At 46.2% G+C, this 20458-nt stretch overlaps 5 protein-coding genes across 5 annotated transcripts; 1 reads left to right on the top strand and 4 right to left on the bottom strand.

The window, feature by feature from the left end:
- Nucleotides 1-3749: 3749 nt before the first annotated feature.
- Nucleotides 3750-4018, bottom strand: PHALS_13647 (uncharacterized protein; the record flags this gene model as incomplete). The annotated part of the gene is made up of 2 exons (XM_024729444.1): nt 3750-3923; nt 3998-4018. 2 exons carry the CDS (start codon nt 4016-4018, stop codon nt 3750-3752), a joined length of 195 nt encoding a protein of 64 aa, XP_024579821.1.
- Nucleotides 4019-5357: 1339 nt separating this feature from the next.
- Nucleotides 5358-9413, bottom strand: PHALS_13646 (atp-binding cassette superfamily; the record flags this gene model as incomplete). Its single annotated transcript, XM_024729443.1, has 1 exon — nt 5358-9413. One exon carries the CDS (start codon nt 9411-9413, stop codon nt 5358-5360), a length of 4056 nt encoding a protein of 1351 aa, XP_024579820.1.
- Nucleotides 9414-14580: 5167 nt separating this feature from the next.
- On the bottom strand, nt 14581-15242 carry PHALS_13645 (uncharacterized protein; the record flags this gene model as incomplete). Its single annotated transcript, XM_024729442.1, has 2 exons — nt 14581-14874; nt 14973-15242. 2 exons carry the CDS (start codon nt 15240-15242, stop codon nt 14581-14583), a joined length of 564 nt encoding a protein of 187 aa, XP_024579819.1.
- Nucleotides 15243-19200: 3958 nt separating this feature from the next.
- PHALS_13644 (uncharacterized protein) lies at nt 19201-19419 on the top strand (the record flags this gene model as incomplete). Its single annotated transcript, XM_024729441.1, has 2 exons — nt 19201-19242; nt 19300-19419. The coding sequence occupies 2 exons, from the start codon at nt 19201-19203 to the stop codon at nt 19417-19419; spliced, it is 162 nt and encodes a 53-aa protein (XP_024579818.1).
- A 188-nt stretch (nt 19420-19607) lies between these two features.
- On the bottom strand, nt 19608-20137 carry PHALS_13643 (uncharacterized protein; the record flags this gene model as incomplete). Its single annotated transcript, XM_024729440.1, has 2 exons — nt 19608-19706; nt 20084-20137. The coding sequence occupies 2 exons, from the start codon at nt 20135-20137 to the stop codon at nt 19608-19610; spliced, it is 153 nt and encodes a 50-aa protein (XP_024579817.1).
- Between the last annotated feature and the right edge of the window lie 321 nt (nt 20138-20458).

Below are 20458 nucleotides of genomic sequence, written 5' to 3'. Positions count from 1 at the left end.
CCATCAATGGCATGCAGCGACTGCTTTGCAACGAGAGCAGTGCTCAGTGGTTTTCGTGGTTTTGGTTTGCCACTCCACGCGCATCACGAGGGCCTCGCCCTCGATGGCTCGGCCCTTGGCCGACCATGTCACGCATGACATTCAGCGACTGCTTTAAAACTTGAGCAGTGCTCAGTGGGTTACGTGCCACTCCACGTGCATCTCAAGCGTCTCGCCCTTGATGCCTCGATCCTTGACCGACCATGTCACTCTTGGCATGCAGCGACCGCTCCAATACATGAGTAGCGCTCAGTGGATTAAGTGCCACTCCACGTTCAGCCCGCGAGCCACCCTCGGGACTCTTGTCCAAAACACTTTTGATGTTTGACAACTCGGACACTTCGATATCCAGCACATACACCTCCCGGTCCAGTGCTGCACCAATAGTGCATCTGCTTCCTAACAGGTGTATTCATGTCTCACTAAATCTGCACCAGGAGACGAGCGCAAAGCGCCCAAGATCTTCGACTTCCAGTCAATCCATGGCTCATGGTGTCCCAACCATGCCATAATAACGATAAGGTCATACCTTGCATCCAAGTCTAAGACTAGGCAGCGTTCTACGGTATCAGAGTCAAGGAGCTTGACACCGAGGTCCACAGGGACCCTTAGCACAGTGACACAAGTCCCCGTCGCTAAGCGAACAGTGACGGTGACACTCAATTGTGCTTTCAGCGCCTCAGCATACAGCTGATTTTTTTCGATCGTGGAGCGTCGAGCATAATTGCCCGACACCGAGGAGTCAAAAAGGATCTTCCATGGCTTCTCAAAGCCCTTCACGGTCGCTTTCACGATCAGCAAACCCGGCTTGTAGCACGGAGCTCTTCGGAGCTGGGCCCTGCTGCCATCTACCACTTTGAGGAACGACAGAACTGAGTCCTTTCCCAGTTGGTCGTTCCGCGCCTACTAGTCTTTCTCGATTCCCCGAGACAAATCGGACTGATTAGTAGCGGGACAACGGTTCGACGAACCTTTACGCGCCTTGCGCAAGGGACACCCCCTTCATGGGTGACGGGTGGCTCAACAAACAAAACACCGTCGGGTGTTTACAAGCTGCTCGGCAGCTCAGAGATTATCCTCCGCCTTCTCAGCATAGCTGAGTTCCTTTGGCTCAGGCCCTCTCGACGATATCTGAGAGTGTGCATTCCAACCAAGTATTGCCGACTTAAAGTTGAGTTTGGTATTCAATGCCACATTCACCGCTTTTCCAAAAGAAGACGGATGCACACGGAAGACTTCCATTCTGGCCACGCCAGTGCGGAGGCCCGTTCACTGCGATCGTCTCGGGGAGAGGATCGGCTGCCATCCCGGCGATGAGAGTTCTCAACTATCGAGCAAAGTCTACCAAATCCTTGGTGCCCTGTCGGGCAGCAAGGAAACGCGATCTCACGCGATATACCTAATGAGGCGGCGAAAACACTCGTGAGAGCTGACGTTTGAGCTCCTTCCAGGACGGGAACGTAGCTTCAATCGAAATACCGCACGTTAGTACCAAATCTCGCGCTAGATTCCCGAGCTTGGAGATAGCTAGCGCCACGCGCTGTTGCTTGTTCTGGAGCATGGCGGATGCCATAGCCAGCTCGGCCTCTCTTATCCAGAGCAGAAGATTCTCCCCATCCTTCCCACGAAGGTTTTAATGCTCACCATAAGCGGCTTGGGTCGGAAGTGGTCATTCGTCGTCGCCAGTGTTGTCATGGATACAGTCGACGCTGACAGCTCCTGCTGTAGGTGCTCTAACAGAGCATTTTCATAACTTAGAATTGCCTCTAGGCGCGCGCTTATAGCCTCGGGCCCTTGCGCATTGAGGTGCTTAATTCCCTCAGGGTCCAGCAGAGACATCAGCTTATTAAGCCCGTCCTGCATGCCCTGGGGTATATACGAGTACTGCATTATCCTCACAGACGATCGGTCGTAACGACTCAGGCGTAGATTGACTACGAGTGCTACCAAGTGCGGCGGGGCTGCCGTAGCTCTTGCTTAGAGGAAGCTAAGCTAAGGTCGCTGATCGCAATCCGCTACTTTTTAGATACAAAGCATTAGCCAAGGAAACAACGCTCTTCCTTTCAAAATTGAAACTATATTAAATTGTTCGAGTTGCGGTAGCGCCGCCAATATCTAAGACTTTAGGTTTTCCTGATTAATATAGAAATACTCAATTCATATATTTACACCTACTTAATATTGTAAAATGCATCACTACAGGCAGTCCTACCACGTGGTCGCTTCTTGTTACGAAGTAGCCACACCATTGTGTGATTTCACCAACCTGTAAAATCCACACCTTTGTAAGGTCACACAACTTGCGTGACCCGCCCTTCTACACAAGGGAACGTGTAACTCCGTTACTTGCACATAACATGGAATGAATTTGCAGCAGCACGTCGCCCGGCACCTGCTGCTAGCTCAAACTTGGATTGAATTTGAAGCGCTGCCAATTGTCATGCACATTAAGAGTGCCACTTCAACCAAACAAAAAAGATCATCCTTTGTGGACGAGTTATTCTCATCATGTGTTAAGGACGATTTTATATATGCGGGGCACTAAGTGCAATTATAGGACAGAACTTTACGGATTTTTAACCTTTGTCAATGAACTAGCAGCACTTTGCTGAATAGACCCCCACCGCTTTTTTTGCCCCGGAGCTAAAAAAGAATGCGTCACAAAATTGAGGCTCCTCAGAAGAATTTCTGGATTCTGCGTCACACGACGTTAGTCGCACGTAGATAACAGTATCTCGTTAAATACGCTTTCCTCTGCACTAGGTTTAAGACGAGTCAGATATCAGGGTTTCAATCGCCCCATTCGGTGCTGGTTCTGGCTACAAAAAGGCTAATGGAAAACGGCAAGTGAGCATGCTTATATAAACTAGAGGCGCCACTATCCTGGCGCAAACACCGGCGTCTATATAAAATGTTCTGCTGAATTGCATTATCTGTATTAGTTATTTGCCTGCCCTGTTTCATTCTGTACGTGCTATCAGCTGCTCGGAAAAGAGGATATCTCTATCACTGCGGTTTAAACGCCGAGCGTGATGATGTAGAAGTTGATAGTATATGTGTATTCACGCAGCAGAATTTGCGATTTTTTTCCTATGAGAGAGAAACGCATATTTACCCCAACTTTGGATCATAAAATTCCGAATTGGTCATTTCATGTGCTTCAATATTTGGCTCAAGCTACGCTTACCTTCAAGTCGATGTCGCTGGGCATGATCACGTAATTTCAATCTAGTCTCGCCAGCTTGAACTTGTAATATTAAATACCTAGTTCACGTCGAGCACATTTTGGCAATGGAGTTTTCTCTTGCTAAGTTAAGGATACTTTAAGCCATTTGTGAAGCGGCGTTGCGCACAGCGTCGTCGTCACCACATCTTTCTCAAAGAGTGATCGGGTAGATTTGCTTTGCCAGGTACATTGAAAGACGACCTTAGTTGGATTATGGTGGGTTGGGCTTTCGAGTCACCCCAACGATACACTATCGCATGCTATATGGTGACTTATTTGGCGATACGTACCAATATATTCTTTACCCAAGGAGCTGTCCTCGTGAAAACTACAGTTCCCTTGAATGCTTAGGCACCTCGTTGGATCAAAAATCGCTCACTAAGCGACCTAATGGGCGTTTTACGATCTCTGTTTTCGTGGAAAGCTTGCGACCATAGGAACGGCACACCTACGACACGGCGCGGCTCATGCGCTTGAAGACGCTTTAACATTTTTTCTGACCCATGTTCATTCCATTGTCGACGGGCTGGATGATATCGCAAAACCCGTGACGAAGTATCGAGACGATAGTCGCCGTAAGGAGCAGATAGGGAGTACGTAGTTCGTGCATGGGAGAGAAAAACATGAAGTGTGTTATGTTATCTGTAAACGGCTCCACCTTACAAACTTCGAAAGCGGAGGTATTAAGACAGGGCTCGGTATAACATCGCGACTGTTCTTACTGACGCGCACCTCAAACAACTCATCGATCATGGTGAATGATCTTTCGATCCTAGAGCGGCGCCGCTCTTGGCGGCTTGCAATGAGTATTCTTTGAACAATGATTTATGTGCAATGAATGTTGCAAAGGATAAAAGCAGTTTCAAGTCCACATCATGGTGGAAGGGTGGTCGGGGCACAAGTTTTAATTTCTTGAAGAAAACCATATATTTCTACGCGACAGCGAAAAATATGATATTGTACAATTGTCGAAATCTCCATTACGCCCTGGTGAAAATGAGAGCTGTCAGAGACACCACTGTAATGACTGCGTAAAGGAGAGGGTGGGAGATACGTGGTCTGCAGCCTCAAGGCAAACAATAAAGGTATTGTTATTGGAAACCGTAATTTTTAATATTTCGTGATACTTTAAACTTTGAATAATCTAGCTCATTAACAGGATTAGTATAAACGCTTCCTATTTTGCACCTGGGTGGATCAAACGAGCTAAAATATGTCCTTCATGATGTGGGTCGCTGGTCATAGAGAACTTCAGGTCTGATAGGTGCTCGTAGAGCCTTCATTATATGCGCACTGCCGTAGTATATTACAAAAATATGTGACCTCAGTGGGGTAACCATTTTGGTGGGGAAGGATGTGGTGGCGTAAGTGCTTTCATTGTTATTGCTCTCGAGCTTCAAGTAAAGCTTAGACGTACCAGATGAGATTAAGTATCAAGAGCAGAGCAAGCTTTATAGATAACTGATTGCTTTACAGGTTCTCGATTTTGCTCCTGAGTGGTTCGCTTAAGCCCAAAACTTGTGCGCTTGTAATTACTGAATCTCTGAGTCTAGGCTTTCTCTGTGCAAAGTGCGCGGCAAATCCGTTGCACCACCGCTCCAGAACAGATGATGATTGACTCTTAGAGTACGCCTTAGTCAGCGAACAGTTGATGAACTCATCGGCCACTACTAAGCTTGCACAGTGTTTTATTTAATATTTGAGTTTGCCAAAATGATACGGGTCTGATTGGACCTCAATATCTTTGTCGTTAAAACTGAGTTAGATTTTTTGCTCATTTATTTATAGGAGATAAAAAACAGTCAGTCCAAATTTAAATAATCTGCAAAGGTTCGAGTCTTAATAAGAAGGCTAATAGTATGTGTGCAAATTGCGTCACTGGTCTTGCGCATTATGCAAACGTTGGCGCACTCCAACGGCTAATCGATTAAAGAAAAAAGTTTTTTTAACTGACTCTCGCAGACAGGGCGACCCAAGGATATTTTCGCTACTCAAAACTTGACAAATGATACAAATGATACAAATGTACACATATGCATTAATTATGGATTACAGAACTAGAAGATCGTCGTCTTCCATACCTCCATCGCCTCTATCTCTTCAGGTGGCTCACATACTTAAAAGTAAGGTAAATGGCCAATTGAACAACTAGCCAAATGACAATGAGACCGGCCATGAAATTGTACTTGCGATCGGGTCGAAAATCGTAGATGTTTTCGATGTATGTAGCCACTGACATCTCGGTCGTCGTGTTTCCAGACGTGACGGTAATAAGGTCTTGTTTGTCCCCGAATTGCACGCCGACCAACGCTGCAAGAGAATAACTCGACGGCATCAAGTACGTGAACCACTTGTATCCAGCCTTCATTGCTGTACGCGGAAGCAAAAAGCCAGAAAAAAGATTCAGTAGACACGATAGTGCGCCGACAGCGACATTGGCAACCTTTTCATTCGGCATCAATGCTGACATCCATTGACCCATGTAAGTACAAGCCGACGTGTAGAGGTAGAAAATGAAGAGAAAGAAGAAGAAATCACCGCCATCATTACTCCAGCCCACGAGCCAGTACTCTATTGTTACGAAGAGAATGATGACCACAACAAGATACGGGATCTCGGCAAACCACAGTGATAGACTGTAGGGTAAGGGACTGTAGTAATTCGACATTCGCTCGCGATAAAACACGGCACGCTCAGCACACGTGACTTCAATGACAGTCATGAGGTTTGTGACACCGATAAAGTCCATACTGTTGTAAATGAGACCAATGTGCGAGTTGATGCGCTTAACGCTGTCAGCCGAAAGCTGATAGAATGTTGTTCCAAAGATGACGGCGAAAATGGGAAAGAGAAAGAGTCGCATGAAGTTGTACTGCGGGTTTCGCCAGTACGTAAGCCGCTGTTTCTTCGTGAGTTCTTGCAGCTGATTCCAAAAGCCTGTAGCAATTGGTCGGTAGTTGAGAGTCGAATGTCGTATAAACTCATCTGATGGCTCGCATAAGGCCAGTGTGCGTTCCCGGTTTTTAGCACACAACTCGCTGTTGTTGTACTCAACCGAGTAGTTTTTTACATCGCGGCCGATTCCAGCGCCGATAACTTCCAGCATGTACGTGGCGGGATTATATTGGGGTCGGATCTCTTCAGTTCCCGGAATCGAAGCAAAATACTCAAGCATCTTCACCGAGTCAACACCAAGGTCGCCAAAGTATGCAGTGTAGCCACCTTTCTGAAGCAATAAGAGTCCATCAAAGAGCTCAAAGATGGAAATACTGGGCTGATGAATCGTGCACAACACAGTGCGGCCTGTACGAGCGATCGACTGTACGCCACGCATGACGATTAATGCCGAACGTGCGTCTAAGCCACTCGTAGGTTCATCAAGGAACAAAACACTGGGATTTGCCACAACTTCGACTCCAATTGTCACGCGTTTCTTCTGCTCCACAGAAAGACTGCCCACCATTTCGCTAGCAATGGTCGTCAGCTCTAACAGCTCCAAAGTCTCGTGAACAAGATTCATGCGCTCCTCTTCTGAAAAAGTCGGTGGCAAGCGTAATTTTGCTGAAAACACAAGCGCTTCAAAGATCGACGCCGCTTCAGAGTGTATATCCATTTGTTCACAATAAGCTGTTATCCGACTGAAAATAGTCGGGTCTTTTAGCTCTCCATTGACATATATGTCGCCAACAATACGACCTCCTGTCTTACGTCCGGCAATTACATCCATTAACGTCGTCTTACCTGCTCCAGTAGCGCCCATTAGGGCCACCATGCGGCCAGGTTCAAAATAAGCCGTGACTTTCCGCAAAAGTTGTTTTTCCTCACCCGATGGTAATGTCACGTAATAATCTAAGTCTTTGATGCACAAATTGGTAGGTGTAAACGGCAAACCACCACCTTTGGCCTTGCTTGCATCGCCTCCAACTTTGGGTGTATTTACCTGCACGTAAACGTTCTGCGTGTCATTCTCTTCTTTCACAGTCGTAGCAGTCACCCCTTTAAACTTTTCATACCGGATAAAGTGCAACGCCAAAGCATTCAGTCCAGTAAATGCAAAGTAGTACATAACGAGTACGACAACACCAAACCAAATGTACTCGGTGCCCTGTGTGATGGAAAAACTGTCAAGTTTTGCGCGACTTTCGTCACTTGTGTATCGATCACTTGAAAACTCTGACAGCATGTTACTTCGTAGAGCCCAGGAAATTGGAGAGAACCAATACATCCAGATCCAATAGTCTGGTATTAGGTCAGCGAGAATGATGTTACCCGAAAACAAGAGAAAGAAACTAACGGAAATAGCGGCAAGCGCTTGCCCAATCGTGATACTTGGAGAAAGTGAACTTAAAAGTGTCATGTACGCACTGATGGCGTGCTGGAAACACAGAAGTACAAGGTAAAAGACAATATACTTCTCGAAAGTCCGGGTCAAGCCACTCATAAAATAAAAGAACGTGCCCAATACAAACGACACGGCCATATTGACTGGTATTTGCACAATGCTCTCGGCAATCACATAAGAAGATGTGCGAAAAAAGTTACGTGGTCTTTGCTTGTAAAAAACTTTACGCAGCTGAAACGCAATGGTGATTTGTTGCCACGCTTGACGTTGAAACAGTGCAATGCTGAAGAAAATCATGCGCAAATAGTACGTCGAGTTCACATTATAGTAAATCATACCCATGACAAGCCCAATAATCAACGCTTCTAAAAGTTTCCCCCATAGAAGTGGTGGGTCACGAATCCAAACCAATTTTTGACGGTTGAAAAGAAGCAACGTACTAGGAACGAATGCCAAGCCGAATTCCGACTTTTCTTTCGAGCGTGCCAAGTTGGCAACGCTCTTAGCTTTCTTGAAATCCTCTGGACTCTCAAATTGGTGTTCGTTAAAGCCTTTACTTATGGCTTCGTGCGTCTTGCGGTAAATACTTGACTGGCAGAAGAGATGGTTGAAATCTTCTGACGAGACAGCTAGATCTTTAGATGGAACGCTTCCGTTTGCATACATGTGACCACGACCCGACGTGACCTCGATTAAAAAATCGGCAGGATCGACACGAGGTGGACACGTAAATCCATGGGTTTCGAAGTAGTCTAGTATGCTGGTCCGTGGGCCGTGGTACACTAGGTGACCATCATTTACCATAAATATGTCGTCAAACATTTCCACGACTTCTGGTGTTGGCTGCAGGAGTGCAATGATGGCAGAGCCACCAAGTGTCTTGCACCACGTTCGTAGTGACTTGATGATGTCAAATGTGGCCGCACTATCGAGACCAGTCGAGATCTCATCGCACAAAAACAAACTTTGACCGCCGACCAGAACTTCCCCAATCGTGACACGCTTGCGTTCGCCGCCACTGACACCTCGTAGCAATGCATCCCCCACAACAGTGTCAGCACATTCTTCCATACCCAAAATCTGTAGAAATAATTCGGTTCGCAACGCTGCGATCTCACGCATTGCCTCTGGTTGATCTTCTGGACGTCCGTTGACACACATGTCGGCAAATTTGAATGTCTCTCGAACGGTTAATGTTGGAATGTGATTGTCCATTTGATCAACCATTCCCACCAGTTTAATCAAATCAATCTCATCACCACGCAGTCCAGAGTACAAAATGTCCCCGCCTAATGCAGTTCTCGATGAGTTTTGCAGCTTTCCAGCTAAAGCTTTAAGAAATGTCGACTTGCCAGCACCTGGATTGGCTAGAATCAGTGTCAACGTGCCAGGTTTGATAATGCCACTCATCGGGTGCAACGCGTGTTTGGTAACCATGGCTGGAGTCCTCCACGGGGTAAAAATCTTGCGTAGATACGACCCAACAGTACCATGGTCTTCTACCGACGCAGGTACTTGCACAGTGAAAGACAAGTTTTCAAAACGCACTTCGGCGGTTGGCAGTTGGAGGTTGATCTTGCGCGAGAGATGATCGTACTTTTTGTAAAAGCGCTCAAGTCCACCATTAAGCATGGTCTCAAGGTCGTCCGCACGAAGAGTACTATAATGACTGGCCATGGTGTCATGGTGATGCGAGTACGGGTCTTGGAGACTGCGGAAATTAAGCGAGCGGTAGACCTCGGGTACACTATCAGATTTGTCGGCCTCAGGTTGCAGTAGCTTGAGTTTGCCTTCCTCTTCCGACATGGTTGGGCGCGTGGAGTGCAGAGTGATGGTTTTGGCTTCAAGTGCGGACAAGACGAAAGATTTGGAAGTGAAGCCTTGTAATTTTTGTCGGTAGGACGGTTGGGCGCTTGACAAACATCACACTTGGTGTGGAGATGATGAAGAGCAAGAAAACGGACGACTGCAACAACTGGCAAGCTCTATAAGATAGTCGTCGAGTGCTCTCATACTTAATATTGAGTGGTGAACCCTCTACTAATGGAATCCTAAAAAAACGATTTTGATAGAATAACTCTAAACACGAACTGGTATAGAGAGGAGGATATAACGCTTTTTCCGTTTAGTGCATCATTCACGCTCTAGTGATAAGGTTTCCCACCGACCAGAGAAAGGTTAGGCTTGTGATATCAGATGTTGTGGTTATGAAGCATTTTACTACTTGATCGAATTTAGCAGTATCGAGATGTGTTTCTCTAATTGCATATCATTTGATGTGAAGCATTTTTTATAAGCAGCAAAAAACTCTCAGCTCGAATATGACCTACTCTAGATGTTTGACTGATAAACCTCAAACATTAGATATTAGCATCACTCAAGATTTGACAATTTATAATGATGGATCATGACAGGATAAATCTGGGTCATTTCGTAACGGCTGATCTGGATAGCGGTACACTGACTAGTGTACTCTATTATCAATAAGTTGATGTAACTGGCCGCATGGTTGATGTTACATATTTTAGACATCGCCATTTTGAAATATATTTGTAGCCAAACCTAAACATCGCAATGCTTAGGATTGAATTATTCCGATTGCAGAACTCAAGCTTAGATCTTTCTCATATAGTTAAGCTACATATAGTTTAGCGGACGGAAAGGAGCAGGTGAGTGACCTGTTGTCATCTGGCGTCTCTATTGATTCTCTCGACGCCAGTGCAAAAACACAAAGGCTTCTATGTTCTACGTTCTCATTATCTTCTGGTGTAGCTGAGTACCATCAGGACCCCTGAGATGTGCATGACAGGATAAAGCAAGTACAAATTGATGATTTAGATACTTCAAGCAGGATGGAATAAAGTTGAATGAGCCTAAAGCGCAGAATACATACTCTTCATCACATGATGTACAATATGTTTATCTAGGATATATTGCTCATCCTAGATAGAGGCTTGAAGGATGGTGTTTTAATATCTGTATACCTGATGAAATAAATATTTTTTTAATAATACATACGTGTAGTGTACGTACACGGCCTTATCACCACATGTTGCCCATCAGCAGGTGGGATTATTCTTGCCTAGACTACATATTGATCGATTGTCAATCTACAATGGCGCTTCTGTAGCACGCGAGATCTGTGAAACAGACGTGTATAATACGTGTGACCGTACACTTCGCTCGTCTTCGCGGACCAGATAAAAAGAAAAAAAATGTATCGTATGACGTAAAATATCTGCAATCGCAATGCTGCATAAAGGAAAGATAAGGCGGAACTTGACGCTCAGCACAACTTATGTATATGTTCGAATGTAACAAGAAGTCGTTACCATTGAATGACATGGCGAAAAGTATAAAAAAATGAGCGCTGAACGCTGATAAAGTATCGCTGACTGTCAGAACTACATGATATTGCGCTCGGGTTCTGTTGCTTCTCCATTGACTAAATCATAGAGAGCCCGCTATTTATTTTTCTTAACATGACCTGATTCCTCTAAGATGTCCCATGGAACAACATTGGTGAGGTAAGTAAAGCGACATCGTAAATTAAAAAAAGCGAGGGCAACAGAGCTCGAAGTTTCATCGGAGCAATATGTTAGAATGACAATGAGCAATTATCACAAATATATTATCCTATCACAATACATGTCTGTAAGCTCTAACCTGTAAGCTTGGTTACGAGCAATACTGAGGTAGTCAGCATTTCCAAAGCAAAGTATGTGCAGTAGAATTTATTGGATCGGAACAACAGCGCTTTTTTCAAGGACAAAACTCGGTGTGCAGTCTTGCTTACAACACAGGTACAATTTCCTTTCAACCGTTGCCTAATCCGATCACCTATACGAAGAGACCAATCTATGAGCCCACGGAAATAGTATAACGTATGACACTGGATGCATCACCTTGATGGGAACAAATATGTTGGTTTCGTGAGCTGCCGAACTGATTTTGATTATACAACAGTATGCTATCTACAAGCCAGTTGAAATACTTGGTACGTGATGGAGAGCTATCATCTCTAGTTTTGGACAGTTTGGACTTCTAGGACCGCCATTTTGCATCAGGACGAAATTCGGAGCCTGCACACGGCCAGCGGAGGGTTGATATAAACTGTTGCCTAGCAGCTTCGTCTAGTTTATGATATAATTGTACTGTTGTGGGTCGATATCCCGTTTGCTTGCAGAAGCATAGGGAGCTGTACCAATTCCCAGTTAACAAACGTTTACGACTGCTGGCTTTTACCAACAATGAGGTCGGCAATACTATAGATTTTTTGCCGACTTATGAACTGTCTGTAACCAAGGCTAAATCTATCAAAACATCGCATTAAAGTCCAGGGCGTGGCTGCTTCAACATTCAGTGTGACATTATATACGAGAGCGTATGTGGACAACACACCGGAGCGTTACATAGCCCCGTTACATCCTCCATTGCTTAAATTTATACAATATGAAGTAGGTGACTTCTCTAATGAATTCAATCATGTCATTCAGCTGTGGTGCTGGCAAAGATACAAAACTATAGCGCGGCAATTAATAGCATGAGTATTTTACAGATCATCACGACGGGGTCACGACAAACAGGCCAAGGTGCCTTCCCGTTAAAGTGCGACATCGATTTCAAACGTCCAGATATGACTAAGCTTGTAAAGATCCAATACAGTTGCAGGCTGTCGCTCGCAAAAGATCGTCCTTCAGTTTGGACGTGGAACCAATGTTGACGCTCAAAAAACGTAGACGTCCGATTTTGAGGATGCTTCAGTGACTTCTTTACTTTCGGATAGTGAGTCCTACTACCTGACCCGGACTGGTCTGACACCATCGAGTAGTGAGAGAGCGGTCAGGAATGCACAGCTTTGCAATCAGATGCTCGCCAATTATAGCGAGCCCAAGTTTTCCCGCAATCTTATTGAGATCATTGATCAATGCGGAGATCTGAGAGGCGGAAAGCGATCTGTTAATTCTCTTCAAGCGATCACTAACGATTTTGATCGCCAGCAGGTCGCTCTTCAGACTATGCATCATTGCTGTAGCTAAACCGTCTTCGCCGACGTAAAGTACAACAGCACCACGCAGAAGTTTATCTAGCCTTAAGGACTGTGAATCGCCTGCCGAATATCATTAGACTCATGCTTTCCATGAGCATCTCTATGAAACGCGAGGATTGAAGAGTCATATGAGCGCCGCATCATTCGAAAGATTCTCTGATTCAGCGCAACATTGAAGCTGCTCGCTGCGTGCTACTATTGCCATCACAAATTTTGCCAAATGATCTTTCATTTTATCGCGAAACGTGTGGGGGACAACGGTTGGCCCTTCCTACCTTTGAATATTGCGCCAAATGTCACGTCCTGGGCTCAAACGGATATGTCTCTCTGGGACTGACATCATCTTTACAGCATCACATCCGATAATGATCTAAAGTAGAAAACAAAGCTTGGTCTGGTTCTCAATTAGCATGACCAGCGCTTCCGTTTTTTCATGTCATGAATAAACGACCATATCTCGGGATGTAAGCGTATGTGCAAAAAGGTCTTACGAAGAGCGCCGTAATGAGGCGACTATTGGTCGGGCACTTGTGCTGAAGAAGGTAGAAGTGAAAGTGAGAAATATACTTAAGGAGTTTTGGCTGGATTCATGCACACTACATGTTATCCGCAAAGACACGCATTCCACAGAGGCACGCGCCTACGCCTGATCTGATTGGTTTTAAGTCTACACGTCATTCGGTTGGCATCAATAGCGAAACCTAGTCAAAATTGTACGTTCAACAATGACGACTCGACACATTCGTAAATGCCCACGGGGATCTGGCTTCCGGTCGCCTGCACATATGCTGGCTTTTTATCAATATCTAATACTCCATCCTAGTGCCTCGGGGTTCCTAAATAACTCGATGTTGACAACTCCAATCTTTTCCCGAAGCTCCTCCATTCGTGGCGCCGGCAGCGACTTTGTCAGGAGGTCCGCGAGCATTGGAACTCTAGCAACATACTCTGGCACCACGACGTGCACAGCCTTGGATAAACTTGAGCTTCACGTCCACGTGCTCCGCCTTGACTGAACTCGTTTAGCTCTGCACTTGCTCGATAGCCGCTTTTGTCCATTAGTATCTCTATAAGCAATTTGACGGCGATGTCCAGCTCACCCAGAAGCTCTTTCCGTCCGAGTAGCTCTTGTATGCCCGCCGTCGCAGCGACGTACTCCGCCTCAGTTTTCTTTAGTGCCACATAAATATGCTTATTGCACTGCCATGATACCGTCATGCCGTTCACTTGGACGACCGCTGCGCTCACAGGCTTCCTGTCGTCCTTGTCAGCCGCAAAGTCAGCTTCAGTGTATGCGTGCAGCCGCAGCGGTAGTCCCTTGGTCTTGTCGTCACCTGACATGCAAAGCTTGTGCGATCGGGTGCCAATAAGGTACTCAGATATACGCTAAGCGAGCTTCCAGTCCGCCATCGTTGGTGCATGCGCTCGACGTGTCGCACGATGTACAGTGAACATGATGTCTGGTCGCGTGCATCTCGCGATCCACTGCAAACTCCCCAATATTAAGTAAAAACGAGTAACCGTTGGTTTCGCTAATGCTGTCTCCTTCGTTGCATGCAGAAGTAGCTTGGCCATATCAGCCTCTGCCGGAGCTTATCCTCCGATCGGTGCGTGCACTGGATTTGCTTTCTCCATCCAAACTTGGTGAGCATCTCCACAATAGCATATTCCTGGTCGAACTTGTAGTCTTGAGCTCATCGTATTGCACGCGAATCCCGATATAATTGCTGGCAACGCCGAGGTCCTTGAGCTCCAGCACAGCGATGTCAGTGGAGAATTGAGAAACCTTGATGTCGTTTTTACCAGTCATTAGTAAGTCGTCCACGTATGTCCCGATATACATTACTGTCAGCCTTGAAGTACAAGTATGCGTCCGAAATACACTCGCTCAACCCAAGCTTGACCAGCACACGATGTAGGTGTTCATGTCAGAGGCACCCTGCCTGCTTCAACGAACAGACTCTGTCCGAAAAACAGTCCATTTTCATCCACGCTCTCAGCCCTGAGTGCCTTAAGCTCTACTTCCGTAATGACGAGCCCGTCGGAGACGAACAAAAAGATCTCGATGTCCTCCTTCGTTGTCGCCTTTTCATACGCGTTTCGAATATCACCAAGTCTGACAGGAACGCCCCATATAAACGCTATGACGAAGATAAATTTGACATCCGTCATTGAAATCACAGCCGCAAACACGAGGAAAAAATTAACGCCGAGCTTCTGTTTGTTGCCGCAGGCGACCAGTCAAGCTTTGTACCGCTAAATATTTCCAGTGATCGATTGCTTCTTCTTGTACACCCGCTTGTGTTTTAACGAACTACACCAGGCTTGCGCTTGACGAGCTTCAACGGCAATGACGATTTCCTGTTCAGCTGCCGCCCACAGTACTCTCTAAACACACTTGCGCTCCTGCCGATTGTTATTCGGCTCCGGGTCATCTGCATGCCGGTTAAGGTCAATGGCTTTGGAACGGTCAAAGCAACAGGTCCACTGGGTAATTTTGACTCGCTTCTCTCCGCATCTTCATCAGCTTCAGCACGGCAGCCGACGAGATCTGCGTGGTGTGCTTGATACCTCCGTTGATGCATTTTGTTGTGGGCATTCAAACAGCTGGTGTCTTACATATGTTTTTTTTTGCATATGGCGCATGACGATAATTTTGCTTTTCGAAGGCAGCCACACATTGTACCCCTTAGTCATTTCGTCTATCCCAACAATGACGCCCTCACACACCCTCTTGTTCATGATGCGCTTAATAGGGTACGAAACACAGAACACTTGGATCCTAACACCACGATGTCACAAAGGGATGGCACTTGACCAGTCAATAGCTTGAGTGGCGACATCTAATCCTCAATGGCGCGCGACGAGCTACAGTCTAACACGTACGTGGCGTACTCAGCTGCGCCACCACGGAAGCTCAGCGGCAATCTTGCACCAAACACCATGCACCGAGCCATGTTGAGGATTGTGCGGTGCATCCGGTTCGCTTTCCCATTCGCAGCTTGGTTTCCGACTTCAGACACTTGATGGGCCACTCCATTTTCTTTGCAAACGGGGTCGACGTTTTGATATTCTCCTCCGCCATCCGTGCGGAGAGCGTGAATTCGACAGCCAAACTGATTCTCGAATTGAACAAAAAAGTTTGCAAACTTTTTGGCAGCCAAGTTGTTCTTTTTTGCCGTGAATACCTTGCAGAAGTCTGAATGTTGTCCACGAAGCAGACCACGTATCGATTACCTTGCCGACCAAGCGGTGTCATCAGACCTGCGGCGAGGCTGCCGTAGCTTTGCGCTCGAGGAAGCGTCTGTAGGTCCCCGACCTTTCGTTCTTTACAAAAACCAAGTACTTGTGCAGCGGATCACAATCCGCTGCCTCTAAAAGTACTTAAAAGTTTTAACCAAGACTTCTGTTCAAAATCGAAACTGATCTTCGTTATCTTTGTATCATAATGTTAGAAGTTTAGATTTTCCGAAATATACTAAATGTATATAGTAAAATATAAATATGCATGACTACTGGCTACCAAGCCACATACCGTATTTTTGTTTGGGTGCAGTCACACCATGCACATCTCGTGTGACATACACCTTTATTACCAGGGTACGTGTAACCCCATTGCAAGACCCTTCAGGCCGCTTCTCATGACTCCTCCGATTTTGTCAATCAGTGCGTGCTTTCCGGTGTCTTTAATCGGCTGTTTTGCTCGAGTTTGCTTGCTCTCAGCACAAACATAAATGGTTTCCTATCACGGTTCAAAATCTTGATACCGGATGCAGGGTCCTTCTTCATGCGCTCGATTGGTCCGGCACCAGATGACCAAAACGTGCGTGGAACCTCATCAAGGTATCCGTGGTGTCTTCCGACGAGACAGCGTCCGTGCTCAAGTTCACCACGTTCATGGTCAGTTCTTCCATATTTGCATTGTTTGCGGCTCCCAACTTGAGTCTAGCACTAGGCACGGTGTTCTTCAGGTCATGGAGAACATCACGTGGTCACTCTTCGTCAACCCGAACTTTTTGTTGCGTTTGATGGGAGAGAATCCTTTTGCAATGAGTCATTTCTATGAGATCAGGTTCTGCGACAGTATCGGTGCATAGTAAAAACCATTGAGCTCTACCTCAGTCGTGACGCCATCAGCAATCGCTCACAGAATCACCAATCCTTTCTTGGACGCATCCATCGTCCGACAATCGGGCAACATGCAGGTATCCTCGACAGAACACTCCACTACGTCTGTCAGCAGCGCGGAGTCGCTGACGAGATGTCGGCTAGCACAATTGTCCAGGATCCAGCTCTTACCATTCACTACCTGGGCATTGCTGCCAGCAGCAAGTGCGTTCTTTACTGACTTGCTCTTGTCGTTTCCAGTGAAATGCACCGGGCAGTTTTTCTTCAGGTGTCCAACCATCTTGCAGTTGTGGCATCGCCGCATTACCTCTTGTGTTTTGAAACCACACCGCATTTACGTCATCTTTTCCAACATGCTTTACCTCTCGGTCCTCATCAGACATCATTCACGCCCGCACCACGAACTAGTTTGCTTGTTGAAGCGTGTGATGTCACGTTTGGCCATCAAAGCGTGGGAGCTCGCGTACTTGACGATGTTCTCAAGTACCAATATATGTGACGCGTTTGTGCCATCATGAGAGCATTCAAGTACAGGAAGTGCCCATTTCACGATCACAACGGGTCCTTCCTGACTCCGATCAGCTACATTCCCTGCTGCATCGAGAGTGTCCTCTTCTCTTGAACAATAAGTGCATCTAGTTCATAAAAATCTAAAGCGTCGGCTGTGTGGCCCACCAGCATATGATTTAATGTAGGTAGAAGAGCTTAGCTTTACCACGTAGATGCTGGCCGAACTTTCTCACCTTGTACCGTTCCGGCCAGGCGTAGCCACACACCTGCTCCGCCATCTCAATCTGCTCGATGAAGAGCAGCGCCAGCTGCTTAGGACAGCTCCCGAGTCCATTGTAGGCTTCATTGCCATCGAAGTTGCGCATGTTAATATTCTTGGTCAGCGGCACTTTCTCGTTGAGAGCGGTGGCGGTTGGTGCTTCGATATTGTGTAGCCGGTTGCTGGGCCGGATTCTGCGGTGGTGGTGGCGCTGGTCTGTAAGCCATGAAGGAAACACCTCGCTCTTGATGTCAATTACCAAGTCGTACGCCTGGTGTCTGCGCACCCATGCCGAAGATTGAAGCGTCGAGCTCATGCATTTGCACGCGATGCGTTACCAGACTGCCTCCTTGCTGCAATGCCTTAAGGTATTCGCTTTGACCAAGTCCGGCCTCATATCTGGGCGGCGTAATCGGCAAGCCCTGCTGTTGCATCCCCAAGCTGTCGACCCTGGCCGCGAGCTTGGTCATCAGCTCCACGAGTTGTCCAAAGTTTGGCGCGACTTTCTCTTCCTGTAGTGCTTTGGCCCTTTCGTTAGCAAGGGAGGAGGCGGGGGCCGTCTACGTAACTGGGTCGTCCATTGGTCTTATAACCTATTGGTCGGGCACTTGTGCTGAAGAAAGTAAAATATGAAATATATTCAAGGAGTTTTAGCTGGATTCTACATGCACACTACACGTTAACCGCAAAGACACGCGGTCCTACAAAGACACGCGCCTATGCCTGATCTGGTTGGTCCTAATGTACTAGTTTGATTGGTTTCAATAACAAAACCTAGTCAAAAAAGTATTTTCAACATTGTCAACTCGACGCACCCGTTAAGGCCCATGGAATCTTCAAGCCTTGGTAACGTAATCCATTTACATTAAAGATAATTAGCCCTAAATCGCATTGTTGAGTGCAACCCCAACCATCGACCAGTTTGTGGTGCATGTTAGCAACGCTATGACGCATAAACAGCGCAGCATAATTCTGTCTAACCGTTGACGCCTCTCGATCTGACCATCAGTCTGTAGATATTTGGCTGTAAACATCTGAAGCCTAGCTTTCAACAATTTGAAAACGATGAATCGCTGGTTCTGACCTGAGCAAAAGATTCAATCAGATCATCACGACAGAACGCGTTGTGCAAAACCGGTTTGATTGTTTGTTTCCATATATTAGCAATGATGTTGAGCCGGCATATAAATACTGGTAGGTGCTCATTCTCGTTAGCTGGCAAAACAGAATCGAGGTGGCTTCCAGGAGGCTGTCCAAACTGACATTTTTGCAATGGAGCTGAATTGTGTGCTGCTTGTTTAACCCGCTAGTACGTATGTAGTAGTTACATTGAGACGTAAATATTGAATTAATTAACCGCCGCCAGGCTGACTGTGCACCTTCAGAACTACATCGCACTTCGATATTCGTCGCTTGTATCGAGAACTCTTGAAGAATCCTCTGGCTCTATATAGTAGAGCAGATCTTTAGCCCTTCGTAGTGAGCTCTATCGATGGTTCACCCAATCGATGTGTGCGTCGTCGGCGTTGGGCAGAGCCCATGCCAAAGGCTTCGAATTTGTCTTGTATGTCTGACAAATGCAGTCACAAATTCGCCGTGATTTGACTATATTGCGCCAGCTAATGTTTAGATCGATGCAATAAATTATGATAAGCATACATTTATATCTTGCTCGACTTCAAGTCAACGTGATTTTGCGATGATACGCATAATCTGACCATTTCTGCAACAAATTTGGCGTATAGATAGCTGCCCGCGTCGACACCAGAGAGCTTAAAGCCCAACATGAGGATGAGTGCGTACTTGTTGCTGAGATCCCACAACCGGATCCGGCAGCAAATTACACACGAACAGATGTATTGTAAATGGTCTTCTCCCCGGACATGTTGCTCGTCAACACGTTGTTATCGTATGTGCCTGCACGGTGGCACTGTCGAATTTCTTAAGCATGAGCTACTCGCCACATTTCATTTTGTTTCCGAATACGAAAAGCTGGCGGAGGGTGCGGATATATCGATTCCCACCCCAACTTCATCTTCGCCTGGCCAAAAATCTATATCACCTCGTACATTTTACTAAAATAAGGTCCTTGCTTTGTGACCCAGACCTTGTGCATATCTACCCTATCCGGTGGTAATTGAGGCGGTGGGTCCTTTGATTGTGCACCCATCACTCAGTGTACCTCATCAGCAATGGCATATTCTTTGGCCCTGCAAAGCCCAGGTGCGTCTCTTACCGCCTGCAAATCTTATTCAGGTCATCATCGAACATGAGGTTGCACAAATTTCTGTACTCATGACCGGTCACTACTATTGGACAACCACTAACGTTTGGCTCAACAGGAGCTGGTAATTGTGGGCTCCTTGCTGTTTTATAACGTTGACTTCTCCGACAGTGCCTCCAACTAAATGATTTATTCCCTTCCGCGATGACTCGTCAAATTAACATATATACGACGGCAATCTACGGATTTTCTGTTTGAAGAGTTTCTTTGGCCGCCGACAGTCTGTGACTTTTGATCTAAGTTACCTGTCGTAGCGTATTCATTTCATGACACTGCGCGACACAATGTTTCACGCCCATAATGCTTTACAGCTATTCAGCAGTCATAGTCTACATGACTTGCTGTGGTGCTTCTGTACCACGACACAATGCGGAGCTATGAAACGCAAACAGAGAGCGGCTCTTGTGCCATTCTTAGTAGCTACAATCTGCGTGACTTGTCATGACAGACAATTACCTTCGGCCTAATGTCAAGCTTGGATAGCAACAGTGAAAGTATTTTTGTGCGTCTCCCAAAGATATTTTAGTCTATGAGACCAGCCCTGAATGGTGAAGGAGCGTGACATTTACCTACCCATTTTAGTGTCGCTCTCCTTGACCTATCAGTATCTCTTGCGATTG

Source organism: Plasmopara halstedii (assembly GCF_900000015.1).
Source record: "Plasmopara halstedii genome assembly, contig: Scaffold_672, whole genome shotgun sequence".
NCBI lineage: Eukaryota > Oomycota > Peronosporomycetes > Peronosporales > Peronosporaceae > Plasmopara > Plasmopara halstedii.
This window is presented reverse-complemented; position numbering and strand designations above follow the sequence as displayed.